Below are 19138 nucleotides of genomic sequence, written 5' to 3' on the forward strand. Positions count from 1 at the left end.
AAGGAACAGAGGAAGGCTGCTCCCGACCCTCCCTTCTCTCTCACTATATACTTAGTAATCTCTGCCAAGGCTGTTCCCTCATCGGAGAATGGAGACCTTGTGTTCTGAGGCTCCAGATGGGCTAAAACAACACAGCACACACCACTGAGAATCTCCAGTGCGATCGACGGGGAAAGTGTGAGATGAGCTAGGAAGGCTAGGGGGATATTTTCATGCATGTCAGACTTTAGTGTTTGGATTGTATGATTAAAATGTAGCATGTAGCAATATTTAAGGCCCAGACAATCCATTTTCTCAATCATTTTCTTATTATAACCAAACTGTGTTAAACTCTTTTATCAATAATAACTGAGGATGTTTTCTCCCAGACTTAAACTTGATTATTGCTTGTATAGCAATGGATATTTAATGTAGTTTTAATCCATAAAACTACACTGAATTTATGAAAACATCAAATTTAATTGCACATTGTATATGTACAACAACGCCTTTGAACAACATACCACACACTTGACACATATGGATCCAGCTGACAAAGGATACAGGCCTGTCTGTGGCAAGGAAATGGTACAAAACATCAAATAGTGGCTATTAACTACACAGTTTATTTGCCTCGTACTCTACGTAGTTTGGTTGTCTGGCACTGAAAGTTTGCAGGGCAGTGAGTATCCTGGCCACATCTGCGCTGGACAATTTGAGCCTGTGGCGGAGGAGACAGGCGAACAGATCCACGTGCGGTGACCCCGGAGGCGAGAGCCGGTTAACCCTGTAGCGCAGCTCCACCAGCTGCAGCAGGGCCGAGTCCTGCGATCCCTGAGTGTATGGGTAGTCTATCTGCAGAATCAGGTCCTGGATCGCCTCCGGGTCAAAGTGCACGCTGAATCCGAACAGCTGCATGCTGTTCACTTTCATGTAGCCGATGTTGCTGGACGGCTCCGTCTCCTCCTGAGGCTCGTAGTACGCCGTTGTGTTTTTGTTGCCTCCTGTCACTCCCACAGAGTCCCTCATACGGCTCCTCAGGTAGAAATGAACCGTCTCAAAAAAGCTCTTCCATCTGTTTCCGAGAGTCAATGTCCAATTATAGCAGTCCAAAGGGATATCCAGCTTGATCCGCTCCCAGTCTGGGTATCCATGCTGACCAATCGGCATCGTCCAACTCTCCGAATGGCTGCCCCCGAATGGATTCACAAACAGGGACAGTGCCGGCTCCAGAGTGCTGTTCCTAGTGAGGCAAAACTGGAGGGACACTCCAAGCAGAATATGAACACGGTTTGACTTTACACGGTTGCTCTTGAGGGTGAGCAGCATTCTCTTCCTCCAGGACGGGTCGAACCATGTGTTTATGCGCAGGTCATTGCTCACAAATACAGCATGCAGAGAGATGCGCGGGTCGCGCCGCTGCAGCAGGTAGCGCAGCTCTAGATCCTGCAGGTCACGGTCGCTCTCCATGCCGAGGTAGGGGTCCGTCGGGTCGGGCACGGCAGGCCGACAGGCTCCCTGGGTCATTGTAAAGCTGGGGTTGCAGCTGGAGCATCGCGTCCGGTTATCCGTGGAACAGGAGGCACAGCGGACACCGTCGCCCACAGAGCAAGGGATGAGGCCCTGACAAGGAGGATGGTTGTAGGGGCAGGAGCAGCTGCGGCTTTCGTCACTGTAAACTCCGACCTGGTTGTTCTCGCTGCAGTACAAAATGGAGAGGGCGTAGCGCAACCAGAAGTGCAGAGGCCTAAAGGAGACACAACCGCTGTGTTAGAGCAGACTGCTGTATCATATTTCTGTGATTGTGCCGTGATGGAAATGTTTTAGCCAAACAAGATTAATTCTGTCTGTCACTAAAAACTGTTTTGGATTGATTTGCAGCAAAAACAATCAGAGACAAACTCCGACTCAGGTGGAATTACAGCAGCGAAATCAGATCAAAATGAATATTGTAATCTATTGAACCCCCCCCCCCCCCCTTCTGTGGTGCAGATGGGAAGCTATGACACACACTCACTCACACCTACACGTCGTCTTAATGTCTTTCTCTCCCTGACAAATTCAGGATTGATTTAACGATTTAATGGCTTGTTTTTTAAATGGGTTGGCACTGAGGTCGACCAACCCGATGCTTCTGGACGTCCTGAGAGCCATCGCTTAAAAGAACAGAGGTGACCAGGCCTTTGCAGTGGCTGCACCTAATCTACGGAACACTTTACTTCTTCTATCAGAACCGCTCCCACCCTAGAAACATGAAAATCATTGATAAAGAGTTTGAGACGTTGATTTCAACTCCTATTGGGTACTATTTTAACTCTCAAATATTTATGATTTTTTATGTTTTATTGCTTTTGTATCTTGTATCTAAATTCCGTTTCATATATTGTTTTCATATTCTTTTATTTTCATACAGCCTCTTCTACAGCTTCATGGTCAATATCACTCACTTCCTTTGTGGTTCTGTTTCCCTGTTGTGGCTTTTGAATTTGTGTTTTCCGTTAATGCGCTTGAGTGAGACGTCAGGGCCACGTTACATTTAAACATGCTATCTGACTAAACTTTTCATTTTAATTTTACAGATGCAGCACGGTGAAACATAATTAAAATGTGAATATGGAAAATAAATAAGCAAATCATTAAAACAAAACACAGATATTATATTTCACACCCCAAATTATAAATCGACTTGCCGAGAAACTGTACACCACCACTGAATTCATTTTCTACAGGCAGAGAGGGTGCGATAAAGAAGTGTAATGGCGATGTAGACCGAGGAGGCAGCGTCTGCAGCCTGACTAGCTCACTGATGGATTGTGTCATTTAGTTAATTTCCCTGCCAGAAATAGCTATCAACATAGAGTGTTCATGAGAGAGGCATAAATCGGACTGGAGTTATGACCACGGCGCTCTCTGATACGCTGCAGGAATAACGCGTCCAGGTGGGAGTGCTGCTGAAACAGCGGCTATAACAGTAAAAAAAAAAAAAAAAGAATAGATAGAGGCCGAGAGTATTACTGTCATGTCCGCTGCAGCTGAAACTCCTGGATATGATTTTTTTTGGGACGCTGGATTGATTGCAGTGCAGTTTCAGGACGGTGAAACGTGTCTGTTTGGCCAAACGTGATCCTGTTTGTCTTGGGAACAGAGAGGCAGGTTCGCTCCCGTCAGCACTTTTCCAACTACTTTTCCTCAAGAGCCTTCTAATAAGTACCGTCTCACACCGCTGCTTTCGCCCAGTGCCTGCCGCATAAATCATTTTCATAATTATAACTTTTGGGGAGCACCTTGGGTTAACAGGCTGCGGTATAAATATTCCACCCCCTTGTTCTCGTCACGGATCTTACCTCGGCCTCTGCGGGACTATTTTGGGCTGCTTTCGGCACCTCTTGCTGAGGCTGAAGAGCTTGTTAGCGGTGCGGCGAGCTTTGGTGAAAAGCTGGTTGCTCCTGGTCTCCAGCTGCCTGTAGCGCTGGAGCAGGCTGGCGTCTGTCCTCCACAAGTGTTCCACGGCAGATGTGTTTACAGCGTAATGGGTTGGCAGTTTCCCAACAAAGCTTTGGAACTCCTCTGGAAGGAAAAAAACAAACAAACAGAAAATGAATAAGTAAACCCTGCTTGCGGTTATGAGCCGCTGGGTAACAATATCCAAAATAAAATAAAAAGAAATGCATCGACTTTTCATTGTTTGTCCCGGAAAAGCAAAACCGCTCAAGAGAAGACAGCTGCAACCTGCCTGAAAACATGTTGTTATTTAGATTTCCTTCGCAGGGCAGATTGCTGATCTCATCATCGTGTCAGGGAACAGACGTCGTTCATATTTTGTTTCCGTAAAAAAAGATGTACAGTATGTTAATCACCACCTGTTGTCAGCATACGGCACTGTACGTCGTGAAAAAGCAACTAGTCTGTAATTACATGTGAGTGACACTGAAAGCTAAATTGCTATTCTTGCCTCCAGCAATGTGAAAGTAAGAAGGTTGCTATAGGAACAGTAATCACTTGTGTCAAACAAAAATGTCTTTCAGAAAAGTTCCAGGGCAAATTCAAATGGAGAAACTTCTGATCGTATCCGGGATATTTTGGCTTCATTTATGGTAAGTGGAGACTAGGGTAATTGCCAGTTATGGCAACTCTGCCATGGTATAGTATATAGTATGTTTATGGTAATTACAGCCCTACCTCAAACTCACTGCAATTACTGTATACACTACACATTGTGATTACAATGGATGCTCAGAACAAGCATATTACAGTGTGGTATAACACATTATTTATTTATTATTTTCAGATGTTTGTTAACTTCTTTTGCTTGAATAGAGTTCATGCAAACGTTGCCCTTTTCATCTGAGAGCTTTAAATATTCATATAACTTTATTTTATTGACTTAATGTAAAGTAATAGCTGCATTTTGACGTGTTGGGTGAGACGATTTATACCACTCATCTGTGCATCGTAAAAAGGAAACTGCATCTGTCGAGGGGTTGTGGCTTATGTGCTGGACTATTTTTACACTTCCTCTTCAAACAAATGAGAAATCACATGTTTGACATTCACCGTGCAGACACACACAAGTGGTGCAACTCTTAGCAGGAAGGGAAATGAGCATATTTCCTCAAATGTTGAACTGTGACATTAAATACACTTTTTTTTACGAGTCCTCGCATAACTTTGGTGGATGAGAACAGATGGATGTCTATAAAAGATCGGTGTACTGTCACATACTGCAGCCCTGAGCACCTTGAGAGGAACATCATTTGATTTGACACAATGACTGACAGGTCTCTTGATTCAGAGTCTGGCAGCTGCCTCTGTCTGACGGCCAAGAATTAATTTAGAACAAAAACAGGTCATGTAGTTCATCCACATATAAGTTAATATTTGTTGTTAAATATACTACCACTCCTACAACTAGTAGAAATGATAATAAAAATTACAATAATAATGATAATATTGATAATAATGATAATAATGATAAAAATAATAATAATAATAATAACATATACTTGTATAGTTGTCAACAATAAATTAATGCAGAAATTAAAGCTTTGAATTTAAGTATGTTTAAAGAAGGCATTTAAAAGCGGTAACATATGGGATAAATATCAGGCCACTGGGAGAAAAGTAATTTGAAAATGTTTTGGAGAAACTCTATAAAAACAATGCTGCAGTTTTTAAGACGGAATTCTCAAATACAAAATAACATTAGTAAAGATTTTTTTTATTTTTTGCCAATCCAAACATAATGCAAGGCTCCAAAACTAGATTTTAATCGTGCAATTTTAACCTTTCAATGTCTTTTTTCAGTAAGGGTATATATAAAATAAAATAAAGATATTTATCATATATAATTAATGTAGCATGATTGATCTTTAGTCACCAATTGGGCTCTGGGAGCAAGTTGAAGATTATCATCTGATCTAAGATGGTGCGCAGGTTTAGAAAGTTAGTTCATACAAATATGTGAATATCACCTGCATCCTGGAATACAGATGATTTTGAGGGAGATCTAAAAAGCCAGTGTTCCGTGTGTTTTTGAACGCACCGTTAAAAGTTTCATTTCAGACCATCACAGTAAATCAAAAAGCCTCACTCACCAGATTCCTCAAACTCCCGGTAGGTCAGCCTCCAGGAGTCTCTGATGCGCAGCAGGTTGTTCTGCAGTGTGTCCAGGTCAGAGTGAGGGCAGTTACACCGAGGGAAGTCCACGCTGCACTCACACCAGCAGTCACTGTTCTGGCAAACAAACCGACCCTCGGATTTACAGCCGATGTAGCTGAGAGCCGCCTGAATGAAGCGGCTCTGCAAATAGCCGGGTAGGATGACCTGCAGCCCTGTGGACCGGGAAACACAGCATCAGGTCAATGCTCGAGTAAAAACCACAGTGGGCAACAGTTTTAGAAAATGACTTTGCTTTGTTGAATTGAAACTATAGGTTTCTGACCCATTTCCAAAGATTTAAGTTTCTCAAGAGTAAAGAATTGGTCTGAAAGACAAAACGCCAGGCAGCAAAGTTTTCAGATGTGAAGAGTAATATTGTTACTATTGGTCTTTGTATGACAATTTGTAACAATAAGAAAAAAAATCCCAGAAGATTACATTAAAGGAATCATGTTAGATGAGTACGTTTAAATACCACTCTCATATCATCTTATATCAAATCATTGTGGGTCGCCCTCAATAGACATGTTTCCATGGACACCAATATTCTGATATTAAGAAAATAGTCTGAATAAGACAGTGTCGAATTTCTCAAGAAATAATGCAGAAATCTTCATGAAAAAAAATGCCAAGTGTGTGTAGAATGCTAATATCTATGATAATATGGTAATATTTGGTGCAGATACAATTAATAATCTGGATTTTGTGGATCAAAATAAATATTTCAAGGGGGGGTGATCTGTATTCAGCTACTGTACAGTAATAAATAATCCTTTCAGCAGTATCACAGAAGGGGTATTTTGCCTGCACATGTTCTGCAGATCATTTCTGTGTACACTTTATATATCTGATCTCCATATGCAATATGGTGATAAAGTGGCCCATCAGCCTCGGCGTGCTCTCCAAGTTGTTTTTGAGTTTAGAAAGTGTTTTTTTTATAACAAACGCATTAAACTCAGTAAGTTGCCGTCCCCAGGATTTAAGGAGCCTATTTTTCATACCTTGTAGATGAATCTTGTTTTCTGGACTGTGAACCAGCACAGAGCTGACAGTGTCCAAATTGTCATAGTTGCTGCATCCGAGCGGCCCAGTCCTGGTTTCTGTCACCTGCGAGGACGTGGAGACAAAACAGTCGAGTGTAAATCCATTGTCCGGTGTTTATGCCTTTTTTGTAAATAATTTATTTGTCAAGCTTAATTTTAACTCTAAACTAAATGAAGGCTCAACAAAGGTGTTTTTATGCTTCAAATGATTTATGAATGCTGTGAGGTCACTGCGGAGTAATATTGAAAAATTCCTTAATTAGAAGCTTGTTTCCCCCTCGGACAGAATAATTGGCTCTGATTTGACAGAACAAATCAACTTCGGTCCAGCCAGGGAACTTTAGACTGATTCACTTCTATGCTCATGTGATTTCTGAATGCAATGAATCTGCACGTCAAAGCTGGAAATATTAACTTGCTTGAGTATTTGCATAAATGTATGCTCCGGGTCCGTCCGGTTTCTCCCCCAATCCCCAGCACCGCATGTGATTTTAATGACTGACTGCGTATGGCAGGTGCTGCTTTACATCCAACATAAAATGCAGTGTTCACCCCCCACCGACATTCCCTCTCCCACCTCTGTCTCTGGCTTTGATAGTTACTCGGCCTGAACACTATGCACGCTGCAAAGTGGCAAATGTTGGAGTCATTTGAAGTCGGCGTGGACTGGAAATTAATGGAATTCATATATTTAATCCATCAGGCTGATGCATAACCAGAGGAACACATTTTCAGTTTGGGGGGAACTTGTCTTCATCAGCGGCTACTGACTTTAGAATCCACATTTGCCCCTTGGGCTGATTAATGCTTACACTCTAAGAGCCACTTCAGATGATAAAATGGATGATTGGTGCTTCAGACTATGCAGGATGCAGGACTGCTGCTCCGGCCTCCTTCTTTCTCTCCTCTGCTCTTTAAAGATGAAATTCTTTGAAACCCCTTATGTTCTAATATTGTTTTTCTGCTGCAGAAGCCGTTAGTGGGTGGTTAGCAAGGACGTGTTTGAGCGACTTGATATCAAATAATTTATCTAACAGGTTCTGATTCAAATCAAACGAGCCCGTACTTGCCAGTTTTTCTGTGATGTATGTTGAGGAGAGAAAAACAGCAGGGACACATTTGACAGTGTTGTTTTTCCCCTGCAGCTACAACAGGTGAATTTCTTGGTGTCGGGCCAATTCTGTAAACAAGCATTTGTTCCTAATCCTACCTGGCGAAATAACTTATGGAAATAAATTCCCTGAGCTCCATCTGTTCGTTCATGTTATCTTCAAGTCGAGCTACCAGAGTGTCATGAATTAAAAGTTTGCTTGACTGGAAGTGGAAAGAATAATTTAGATTATTTTGAACTTTTAAGTATTTTCTTATTATACCACATGTACTTTAATTCTGCTACATCTCAGAGAGAAATATGGGACATTTTGTTAATTGGAGACTGTAAATTGGCCGTAGGTGTGAATGTGGGCGTGAATACTTTTTTCTGCAATACGCTGCTGATCTATCCTCTCACCCAGTCAGCTTGGATTGGCTCTCAAAGGATTAACAATATCGATTTTTTTTATTTTACAGCTACATTTACAAGTTATTTGAAAGATTTCTAAGATTTAATATGGAATCTTAACTAGGTGATCTCTTTTTTAATAAATGATGTGTTTTTATAGCGTATAAAGTTCCAATCACCACAACTGACTGCAAAATGAATGTACTGCGATAATACTATAGATCGGATAACACTGACAAAGGTCATTCTGCAAAAGAGTTTTGTTTTGCTATTCAACATCTGTATTGGAAATTATGTCAATACTTCTTCCACCACTCATTTCAGTACATAGTTAAAACTAGTTACACATATTTGCATATTGTCAAAGTTATTAAGGCTTGTTATTATAAACTTAAAATGAGTAAGTAAGGGTGGGACAAAATATCAATACGGGAATGTATCATCATGACATAAAATTATCGATAAGCTGCCGCCAAATATCCATATTTAGTTAATTAGTTATATATATAACATTGGAATGATGGCACATGTGGACATTGACAAGTTACAGTGGGTTTGTTAAAGAGTAAAGAGGCACTAAGATACAACTTTAAGCTTATAAACATTGTGTCATCTTAGTTTGTGTCAAACTCTGTAAAACCGAAACCAAATTGCAGTGACTAAATCCACAAATCCTGCACTTTGCCTCTTTAAGGGGATTTTGTATTCTGTTCAGTTTGACAGATATCATAATGTATCATATGATTGTCTTACAATTTATTAATTATTGCAGAATAGCAGTATTGTGATGTTATTGTTGCCATATGGCGTGCATTGTATCGTATCACAAGTTACCCTGCAATTTCTCCCCCTAGTCATAAGCATCACCAATAATGTGTTAACTGAGATATAATATAAAAATATAAAATGAATAATAAAATAATATAAACACTAAAAACATCAGCTCTGGGTAAGGTTAGCCCAGTGATGTACCGTGGTAATGTGAGTGATTTATATGTGCATTTATTTACTGATCAAGACTGAAATTATGTCCTGTCCCTGACCACTGAACAAGTCGTTCATCAATGTTCAGCGACCTCAGCTAAACCCACAACCAAACCAGGCCATGTGAATGCTTAGTATCCTACCATTCCCATGTGTAAATGTCGAGGGTTAACAAACCACAACACTGCAGGGGAACATCTCTAATGCTTTCAGACAGTGAGTTAATCTCCCATCAGACTGCTGCCGCATTAACGTCCACGTACCCGGATGGCGGTGGATGCGATCTGGAGGTGGTGCAGCCTCCGCAGGGTGCTCTCTCTGTCGGTGAAGTAGGAAGCAGCCAGTTGGTGAAGGGCTTCCAGGGTCACCTTCCCCGTAGTGCTGGAGTTCCTGTTGCTGCTACTACTGGCCTCGGCCGCCGAGGGCGAGGACTCCTGGCTGAGCTTCCTTTTGTCCACGAATATCGTCAAAGACTCCTCCCCTGGTGACGGTCGGGCAGAGGGAATGAGAGCTGTATTAGTTCTGACAGAGCAGCACTAATCACCTTTCATTAGTATCTTCTCAGATCAGATATAAAAGCACAGTAGTGATTAAGTGCTGTGGAGGAACTGATGGTTCGCATGATCGGAGGAAAAGGCACAGACAAGGTCTCTGCGTCTGTTAAACTGCTCAGGAGCTTGTTCAAGATCATTGATCAAGTTCCCTTAATTACTTTCATCATCTGGATTACAATTGCAAAACATTAAAACAAAGTAGACTAGTAGTTGTGCACTTTCTAACAATTACAAATATTAAATGACTAATATAAAAGCAGCCAAATAAAGCACATCAGCACAGTCATCAAGTTTTTTAAGCCGCTTCAAATTAAGTATTCAGTTGAAGTAAAAAAAACCTTGAAAACTTGATATCCATTGGTTACTCTTCATGTTGTATATTTGGCCTTTGTATTTGCTCACATTTTGAATAAAGGGGGTAAAAAAAAGGTACATTTGGAGGTAAAGACGAAACAAGCAATTCTGAAAGCATCTTCTTTTTCGTCTGCTATTGTTTAATGTTTTGTTTCAATGTTCTGAGACCAAGCTATCCAGAAAATAGTTTTCTGTGGGCTTGAAATTGTCTGAGGCACCTTTGACACCTATTATTTTTCGATCGCACTAAACAGACAAGTCCGTACGTCCAGACTTAACAAGGTAGGTGTGAAAGTGCCCTCAGGGTGTTTCATACCGACCTTGTTTAGTCTGAAGCGGTGGTCTAGTCTGGATCAAACCGAATCATAGTTTGGTTCTTTCTTTTTTCAGACTTTTGAACCAATTGCAGGAAGTCAGGACAGCATTCACACCATTATTTGACACTATTCAAACACATGCCCGTCCACAAAACCAATCAATGTCAGGTATTGGCAGCCGACGCCCACGTAGATGATGACGACAGGACATATGCCATATAAAGGTCTTTAGTCTGCTCCCTGAATGTGAAACTGACACTAACTCAAATGAAAACAATGTAACAAATACATGAGCCTTGGTTCTGACTTTCAGGAGGGATCACGTCCTTACAGAGAGGTTGTATATAATCAGAACAGGGACATCCACTCTGACTCAGACATCAGCTACCGCACTCAAAGTTTGAACATCTTGTACCAACAAGAGATCAAGAGTTGCTCCAGCTTTATTAAAACTTTCTTTCTTTTGTTTTGTTGTGTCTGCTGCTCTGAGAAAATGGTTGTATTTCTTATTTTCTATGATGGATCTCTGCCTGAGAGATTTTAGAAAATGGTGCAACATAAAAGAAGTTTCTGGTCCTTAGTTCTGTGGTGCCGAGAACCAGGCTGTATGTTTACTCTTTGTCCAGTTGTGGGAGTGAGATAAAAAGCATTCTATACATCAGAATAATGCTGGATTGTACGTAGTTGATAACTGTTTTCAATGAAAAAGCAAACCCATGCTTTCTGTTCTTCTCATACAGTAAACTTTGCTTTAGTGGTTTATTAAAGACACAAAAGATGAGCCAGTTGTGTATGAATGATAGTGTTGTACAACACCAGCGACGTTTGTAAGGAAATTTGCTTTTTTTGACAGCCAAGCAAAACATTAAATCAGTCTTTTGTCGCCTTTTCCAATTAATTTTTTGTCCACTTAACCAGAGTGATTTTCACGAGCCAAACACACTGATCCAGAAAAAATTATTACATGCTTTGTTGTTCAGAAAGCAACAGACGGTAAAATGGGTGAACCACATGCTGGAAAGAAAAATCACATTCAAAGCTGTGTGAATCAGCTTCGCTTTGAAGCTCGGAGTAATCCACTGTACCTCCCAGAGTGGCAGAGAGGAGGAGGTGGGTACCATACTTCTTGATTAGACTCTCTGTAATGGCCTGGAGGGTTGGCCGCCTCCCCAGCTGGCGGATGGTGTGCATGAAGTCAGGGTCGAGGGGCAGAGCCAAACCTCTGCTGCCACCAAAACTGTCCCGCCTCTCCACTGCCAGGCTGTTGACCTTCCATCGACCAAACTCCCTGGCAACACACACACACACACACACACACAATCACACACACAAAGACAAAAGCACACACAAAGTGAGGGAGAGAAACATTTTGCTCAATTGAGGCCTGTGTATAAGGCCCCTGGCTGCTATTTAACAAGCTGTGGTGGAAACACAGGAGTAGGTGAATGTGTTTTACTTACTGTGAGGCACACACTGACCACACACACATACACACACGCACACACACACAAGTGATCATACACTGTTAATAAATGATGTAGCTGTGAAGTTGAATCCCCTGACGATCTCTAATAATATGCATCATACATTTATATATATATACAGTATGAGAACCCTCTTCTTTGAAATACCCAGGGAGTACATGATTAGTGTGGGCTTTAAGTCACACATCAGGTTGCGGTTGGTTATTTATGTATTATTATGTAGATTTGAATGTGGGCTCCTCTTGGGAATTACAGAGCATTAAGTATATTTTATGGGATAATTGGTGCCCAACCTTTTTTTGCCTTTAAAAACCCTCACAACTCTGGGTTTAACAGGATTAACATAATGTATAGTTCTATAAATGTGGATATTTTGAATAACATAGCAATAATATTTTATTGTAGATGTTACGGCTTGATCTCTCTCTCTGTGTGTTTGTAGTCCCGTCACCTTAACTTAAAAACTGAGGTCATGTCCCTGATATCCTCCTCTGGGAATTGGATGGTTTCATTGCAGCCTGATAAAAATTTGATTCATGCTGGATCCAGTATTTTTCCGGCAGGAAAGCAGTTTTCCACCATTTCATTTGTTTCCCCTGCCAGAATAGAGAGGCTTTGTAACTGCATTACGGCATCATGTTGGAAAATTAGTATCACTATTAGTGTTGTGTAGTTTTCAATCAAGTTTGTTGGAAAGAAAAACAAAGAAAAGTTTCTGGATGAGTTTATAAGATATTTTGCATGAATTGACAGAACAGTAGGAAAGAGACAAGTAGAGAGAATGTGGGAAGACACGCAGCAAAGCAAATAGTTTCTGTTGGGAAGTTTGCTATTTTGCAGAAAGTTACATGAATAGGGTGATATTGCTCTTGTGTCAGTTAAATAAGAAGATACAGTTAGCAGCTGGTAAGCCAAGCATTCACTTCATCCATCCATTCATTCATTCATTAGTGTGTGAGCTTGAGAGGTGCTCATTGGTGGACTTTGTTAACATTGGACACATTTACATGAACGGTCTCAATAAGACACTGCCATGTAGACAGCAATTTCTGATTAACTTAACCGGAATGAGGTCGTAGTCTTCATAAGCAATAATTATATGAAGGCATGTGGAGTATTTTGACTTTACTGACATCATGTAGGAAATGTATACGTCTTAATCTCTATATAAAGTCCTACTGGACTTTTCACTGCATTTTGCAACATTGAGATATTGTAGTTACCAACAGCTACATAAGACGTAGCAGCCGTAATGTTGACATTAAATCAGACTACGCTCTGTAACATGTAAACAGAAATATTAATGTTTCTCTCAGTTTCAACAATAATATCTAACGAAAGACAGCCAATTAGTGCATTTCCCAAAATTGAAACAGTTTTTTTTTTTTTAAAGCGCCCATATTGTGTAAAATATATTTTCTTGGCTTTTACTATCCGTAATGACTTGAAGGGGGTCAGTAGGTTCCCTCAAAGTATGAGTACTTCCTCCCCCGTATGAGTCAAGCATGGTCTTTCAATGATTTCACACCTAAAGACAAATATGTGGACATGTATTTTCAACCAAATTATAATTCCTACTGTTTCAAGTTATCTTTCCATGTGACCTTTGGAAATCACAGAAGCTCCCTGGACCCCTTACTGAGATTCAGACTTTATGCCGACTGTTTATACAACTTTATCACAGCTTTAAATTCTTTGAACCAGAGCATATTGTGATGCAACGCTGTGACTCCCACAACTACAGGAAGGCGCTAAGCCAAAATAAAGTCCCAAATCACCAGCTGCCATTATTTGTTATCTCGTGCCCTTTGGACACAAGCTTGTTCAACTCGAGATACTCACAAAAGTAGCTCGCCCTGTTCCTCCCTCTCTCCATAGCATCAGCTAATATCTACCTCTCCCACAGGGCTGCCTGCTGCTCTGTGTACTTCCCTCGACTTCTGGGAGACAATCAAATCACTGCCATGAGAAAAAACGATCGACAGAGAAATAATTGGGGAACCGGAACAGTGTGGAGTGTGTCATTACAGCCAATCATCATAACGAGGGGACAGGCTGAGTGTCCGTCCCCTGGTGGACAGATGGGCACTGTCGATCCAGCCTAGGGGGTTTAGCTCACAGCTATTCCGCCACTGATGGCAAATGGAGGAACGTATACGCGGGTATCGTAAACATGGAGGTTTACTGTGTGTACTGTCTGTAAGCAATCAATATTGATCCAAATAACTCTTGGAGGCGGAAGAAAAGTAAAATCAGCAGCTATGAAGAGCGAATGAACGGTTTAATCACACACTGTTGCATGACTGATAGCTGTGTGGTGTCGGTGGTGGTGTTATAGCTATTACAGAGGTCAGAGGGGTAGAATAGCAATGTAGGCCCCCGGGCTATTTAAGAGCACAGAGAAAAATATGGAGCGTCTGACACTCGGAGGACTGTAGAATATATTTATGACATATTGCTAGGTATAAATGCCTTCAGTGTGTCTACAGCTTATTATTTTCCTGGTTATCTATACAAGACAGATGGAGTAACTAAAAATTCATCCTTAAAAACTCTTGATCAATATTTCTTGAAAACAGCCTTCGGGATAGAAATGTGAGCAGGCAGTTTACAGGTTGCAAGATCGACTGCTGGAGGGTAAGACGCCCTCGAGAGATGAGACGTCAGCCAATACAGATGGCAGCTGCCTCCGACCGTCCAAGCTCTTTGTCACATCCGGTGATTTTTACTAATTATTGAACAGGTTTTTGGAAAAGAAGAAGCTTGAAGTCAGAGGGGACTGTAGAGACATTTATGCAGCAGGTCCATAGGAAAAAAAATGATGCAGGTGTCAGTAGGAGATAAACACCGCAGCCTAAGAGATCCCTCAGAGGAGATAATGGACCAACTGATTTATAGATGCCGAGCATGAAGTCTTTTTTTCACTTTGGTAAACTCTTGGCAATGTCCAGCAGAGAAAGAAACATAATCCCAGGCCTGGGGCATTGATAAACCTCGCAGGACTGCAGGAGCAGCAACAAACAAACACCACACATTGACTTCTGACAAAATCCCACGTGTCGCATGTGTATCACATGTACGACTGCACAGAGCGCCGTGCTGTGCGCCTCGCAGTTGCAAGAAAGCAGGGAAATTGCATTGCAAGCCTCGCGACGGATGTTTAGACAAAGACAGCGACAGATAAGTGCAGCTCAGGGACACTGCAGAACATCAGTGAAAGGATGTCAACTGTCCACACACATTCATGGGATGAACTCCAGCTGCAGGGGTCACAGTGAGACACCAGCAGTAACACTCTTATCAAATGAGGAAAGGAAGAGAAAGGAAAAGGAGGAAATGCAGTTCTGGTGACAGATCAGTGAAGACAGTGGCGGAGGGCCCAGTCGGGCTTTGCTACAATGGTTATTTCAGATTTGCTCATCAGCTTGTGACGGGTTCTGTGCAGGTGCTAAACCTGTGAGGGCACGTTTTTTCAACCCAAACACTACAGCAGCTGCTTTGACTGATTAGTTCCTCTCTGGCTCAAAGTGCTCATCAGTGAAATGATCCAGTGGAATGTTTGGATGACACCTGCAACTCCGGAGAAGCATACTAAACACAGGCCTACGGGATAATGATGGCAAAAAAACACATCACACGCACCTCTAACATCCATCTCACCTGTAGATCTTGTATCTGGTGCTGAAGCCCTGCTGGTACCTCTCCGCAGCCTCCGTGAACTCCAGGGACTGGTGGAAAGGCCCTTTATCGGACAGCAGCCAGCCCAGGGAGCGTGACGCGCCGTCGCTTTGTCCGGCGGCGGCGGCGACTCGGGCTGCGGCCCCGGCTCCAGGGGCGGCGGCGGCGTTGGCGGCGGCCCCGGAGGTCCAGCAGCAGCAGAGCCACAGGCTGAGAGCCGCCCCCTCCCATAGCAGAGACAGCCGCTTATGACTGATCCTCTGACAGCTCATGCTTCACCCAGCGACACCTCATTCTCTCCGGACTGGGAGGAGGACACCTGCGCCAGGGAGACAATGTGCCAAGAAAGATGTAAAAGTACAACGCGTGGCGCAGATTTTGGAAGGTGCAGTGGGGATAGTTCTTTTGAAATGAAACCATTTATAAACAGACTGATTGCATGATGTGGTGATTTCTATACCAAGGAGACACTTACCCGATTTGGCTGTGAGGACCGAGCGGTGCGCTCTCAAGGATGCGCGAACTCTTCGGATGTTGCGCGCCCTGCGAATAAAACCTCTCCCGTTCCGCGATCCGACCGAATTCATGAACTCGTGATGATCCCTTTCTCCCGAGCGCTGCTCCAACTTCACGTCCGCCCCTTGCTCAACTTTGTTCCGGGAGACAATCCTTGCTCCTGCGTCCGCGCATCCATGCGCTCCCCCCCCCCCGGCGGCGTGGAGAAGTAAGTTGCAGCGGCTGAGGAGGCGCGGACAAAGAGGAGTTCACACTGACTGTGTCCGTGCGCTCAATGGTATTTCCAGAGGTTGGACGCGCAAGGTTGATCCCCCCATCCCCATGTGTGGAATCCCCTTTGCGCGCGCTCCTTAAAGTGGCTGCTTAAAATAACAATAAGGATAAATGTTGCATGTGAGCTGTCGTGCTCCCCCCTCTCCTCTCCTCTCCGCTGAGCTGGTGGATGAATGAGCGCCCGCTGCAACACAGAGAGCTTTTCTCCCCCCTGGTTTTTTTTTCCAAGTGGGAAAGCAAGAGGGCGAGCAAGTGCATGATGATGAGGAGGAGTGATGTATACCCCACATGCAGCCGGAGCGCAAGATTTTAGCACTGTGCATCAGGGATGTTGATCATTAACCATTACCTACACACGATTCATCCTCATTATCCCTGCATACCCCTCTCTCTGTGAAAGTGGCACATTGAAAGTGTTAAAAGGGGCTTGATAATAGTCTAATTATCTCTCCGTGTATCTCCCCAGTGTTTCCTCCTCTTTTTTATCGTCTTGTGCAGCAGCAGCTTTAAAGCTCTGCAGCTTGCACTGCTAAATGGCCCACATCGACCCCTCCTATGATGACATTCACATTGCTGGATTTACCAGTGTGAATAATTACAGGCCATTATCTGAGAACAGGTTTCTTGGGTGATGTGATTCAAGTTCGGCAGCGCACTTAGTTTGCCATCTCGAAGCCATTTGCACATGCAAAAGAATAACAGTTAGGTTTTTGCACTTAAAAAAAGGATGCTTGCAAAAGTAATGTTGGAGCTGTAACTTAAGGTAATGATAAACTTTGAACGCTCGACATTTTAGTGTGAACTCTGTGATGGGCGAGGAGCAGGTGTAGGAACAGATGCTGATTTGATTCACCCCCCCCCCCCCCCCCCCCCCCACACACACACACTCACCCTCCTTTTTTGAAGCAACATCACAACCACTTGACGCACAGTCGACAAATCTTTCAGACGTATGAAAGCTGGATGATGTTATAGAGGAACGTTGGCTGCCACGATCCTTCAAATTATGGTGGAGAAGATGGCAGGGACATAGATCAGTGTGTGTGTGTGTGTGTGTGTGTGTGTGTGTGTGTGTGTGTGTGTGTGTGTGTGTGTGTGTGTGTGTGTGTGTGTGTGTGTTTGGAGACGGGGGTCGACAGGTACAGCAGCAAATCGCTAATTAAACTTGTTTCTGCTCTTCAGGGACAACTGCAAGAATAACCCACCATAGCACAGACCTCTGCCAAGGCCCAACAGTCCCCTTTCGTTGAAATCAAGTTGCATCAAATTGCACCCACTCATAGACATCTCATCGGCACTCATAGATATGTCCTCTAAACATGCAGGATTCTTTAACACCAAGATAAATGAATTTCTCTCAGAACTGTTGAAAAACACTTAACACTCTCGCAATGCTAAACAAAGTGATCCGTACCCAAACTTTACGGGTGCGTCCCTGACCCCTACTGCCTCCTTCCACCAAGTTTCGTGGAAATGTGTTCTGTTGTTTTTGTTCAATTTTGCTTAGAAAGAAACAAATCAATGAAAAAGTTGATATCTGCATCCGCACCAAAAATGTAATGGGTTCTTCCCTGATGCCATATCTTTCCACCAGATTTTCGTGGTAATGCATCCAGTAGTTTCTGCGAAATGTCTTGCTCACAAACAAAGCAAATGGACAGGGGGTGGAAACATAACCTCCTCGGTGCAGGTGATAAGTTGAATTCTCAAGAAAAACGTTGCGTAAAGTCGGAGCTATAACACTTTATATATTGTTGGGAGAGTCTTTTGTCCCGCTCCTTCAAGGTATCTTTTCATTATGCTTGAAACCCTGATTGACAAACGCCTCCCTGTGTTAAATGGTGTGTGAGGAGAGTGTCTGTTATCCATGATGGAGTTGAATCAATAGTCTGCTTCTTCTGATTCCCTTTTTTTGCTTTAACGATATTTGGCAAGCGCCCCTCAGGAAGCCAGGGGATGTTTTTTTCCTCTTCAAGCACAAATTAATAGAGTCAATTCAATAAGGGGAGGTCACATCTTCAAAGCCTGAATAGCTGTAGTCACCATTAGTGCTGTGGACTGTCTCGATCCGCTGAAAAACACTTTCACATTCAAAACAATTGAGCCAGTGTTTCTGGTATTCTTCCAACAGGAGGATTTGCTTCCCCAGGTATCTGATCGTGTCATTCGGGACATCTGTAATGATGGGAAGCCTGTGTTTGCTTGTGCAACAAAAGGAACACATTAAATATTCCAACTTGTAATTTGCGCGGAGAAAGGATAGAAGAAATGAAGGAGGCTAAATGAGCTTTTCCCTCCGGGCTGCAGACTGTTATAGTCTCTTGAAATCTGGGTCTTTGTTGTCTGTGCGCTGTAATTGAAAAGTTCCAGCCCCTCGTTTCTCTCCCTTCCTTCCACATTCCTTTGGCTTCCTCTCACGCTCTCTATCCTAGTTTCTCCATCTGACATCCCCAACTTCCCTTCCACCACCCCAACCAGCAGGCTCTTTTTCTTTCTCTTCCTTTCAGCCTCTCTTCTTTGCCTCTCCATTTAAATTCTCTGTCATCTCTTGTTTGACTCATTCTCTCCCCCTCCCTCTTCCCTCCTCGGCTGCCTGCTGAGCTTCAGGACGAAACCAGACGATTTTGATAATTTGCACCCCCGACCATCTGCCGAATCAACCTGCTGGATCCTGCAGTGGAGGAGAGGGCGGATAAAACTCTCAGAATTGTCCAGGAGATGATGTGAAGGGGCTTGACGTGGCGCTGGTGTTAATGTGCCTGAACACAAATACTTCTATCCTGGTAACATGCGATGT

At 42.9% G+C, this 19138-nt stretch overlaps 1 protein-coding gene across 1 annotated transcript in view; it reads right to left on the reverse strand.

The window, feature by feature from the left end:
- Positions 1–448: 448 nt before the first annotated feature.
- LOC117778672 (BMP/retinoic acid-inducible neural-specific protein 3-like) overlaps positions 449–19138 on the reverse strand; it is a 33828-nt gene continuing 15138 nt past the window's right edge. The window contains exons 2-9 of the mRNA XM_034614417.1: positions 16028–16493; positions 15535–15871; positions 11476–11678; positions 9429–9646; positions 6639–6744; positions 5574–5810; positions 3324–3546; positions 449–1726 (exon numbers count right to left, since the gene is read on the reverse strand). Coding sequence (XP_034470308.1) covers positions 592–1726; positions 3324–3546; positions 5574–5810; positions 6639–6744; positions 9429–9646; positions 11476–11678; positions 15535–15824 — 2412 coding nt within the window. The 5' untranslated portion in view covers positions 15825–15871; positions 16028–16493 and the 3' untranslated portion in view covers positions 449–591. The remainder of the gene's footprint in view (positions 1727–3323; positions 3547–5573; positions 5811–6638; positions 6745–9428; positions 9647–11475; positions 11679–15534; positions 15872–16027; positions 16494–19138) is intronic.

Source organism: Hippoglossus hippoglossus, chromosome 17, assembly GCF_009819705.1.
Source record: "Hippoglossus hippoglossus isolate fHipHip1 chromosome 17, fHipHip1.pri, whole genome shotgun sequence".
Lineage (NCBI taxonomy): Eukaryota > Metazoa > Chordata > Actinopteri > Pleuronectiformes > Pleuronectidae > Hippoglossus > Hippoglossus hippoglossus.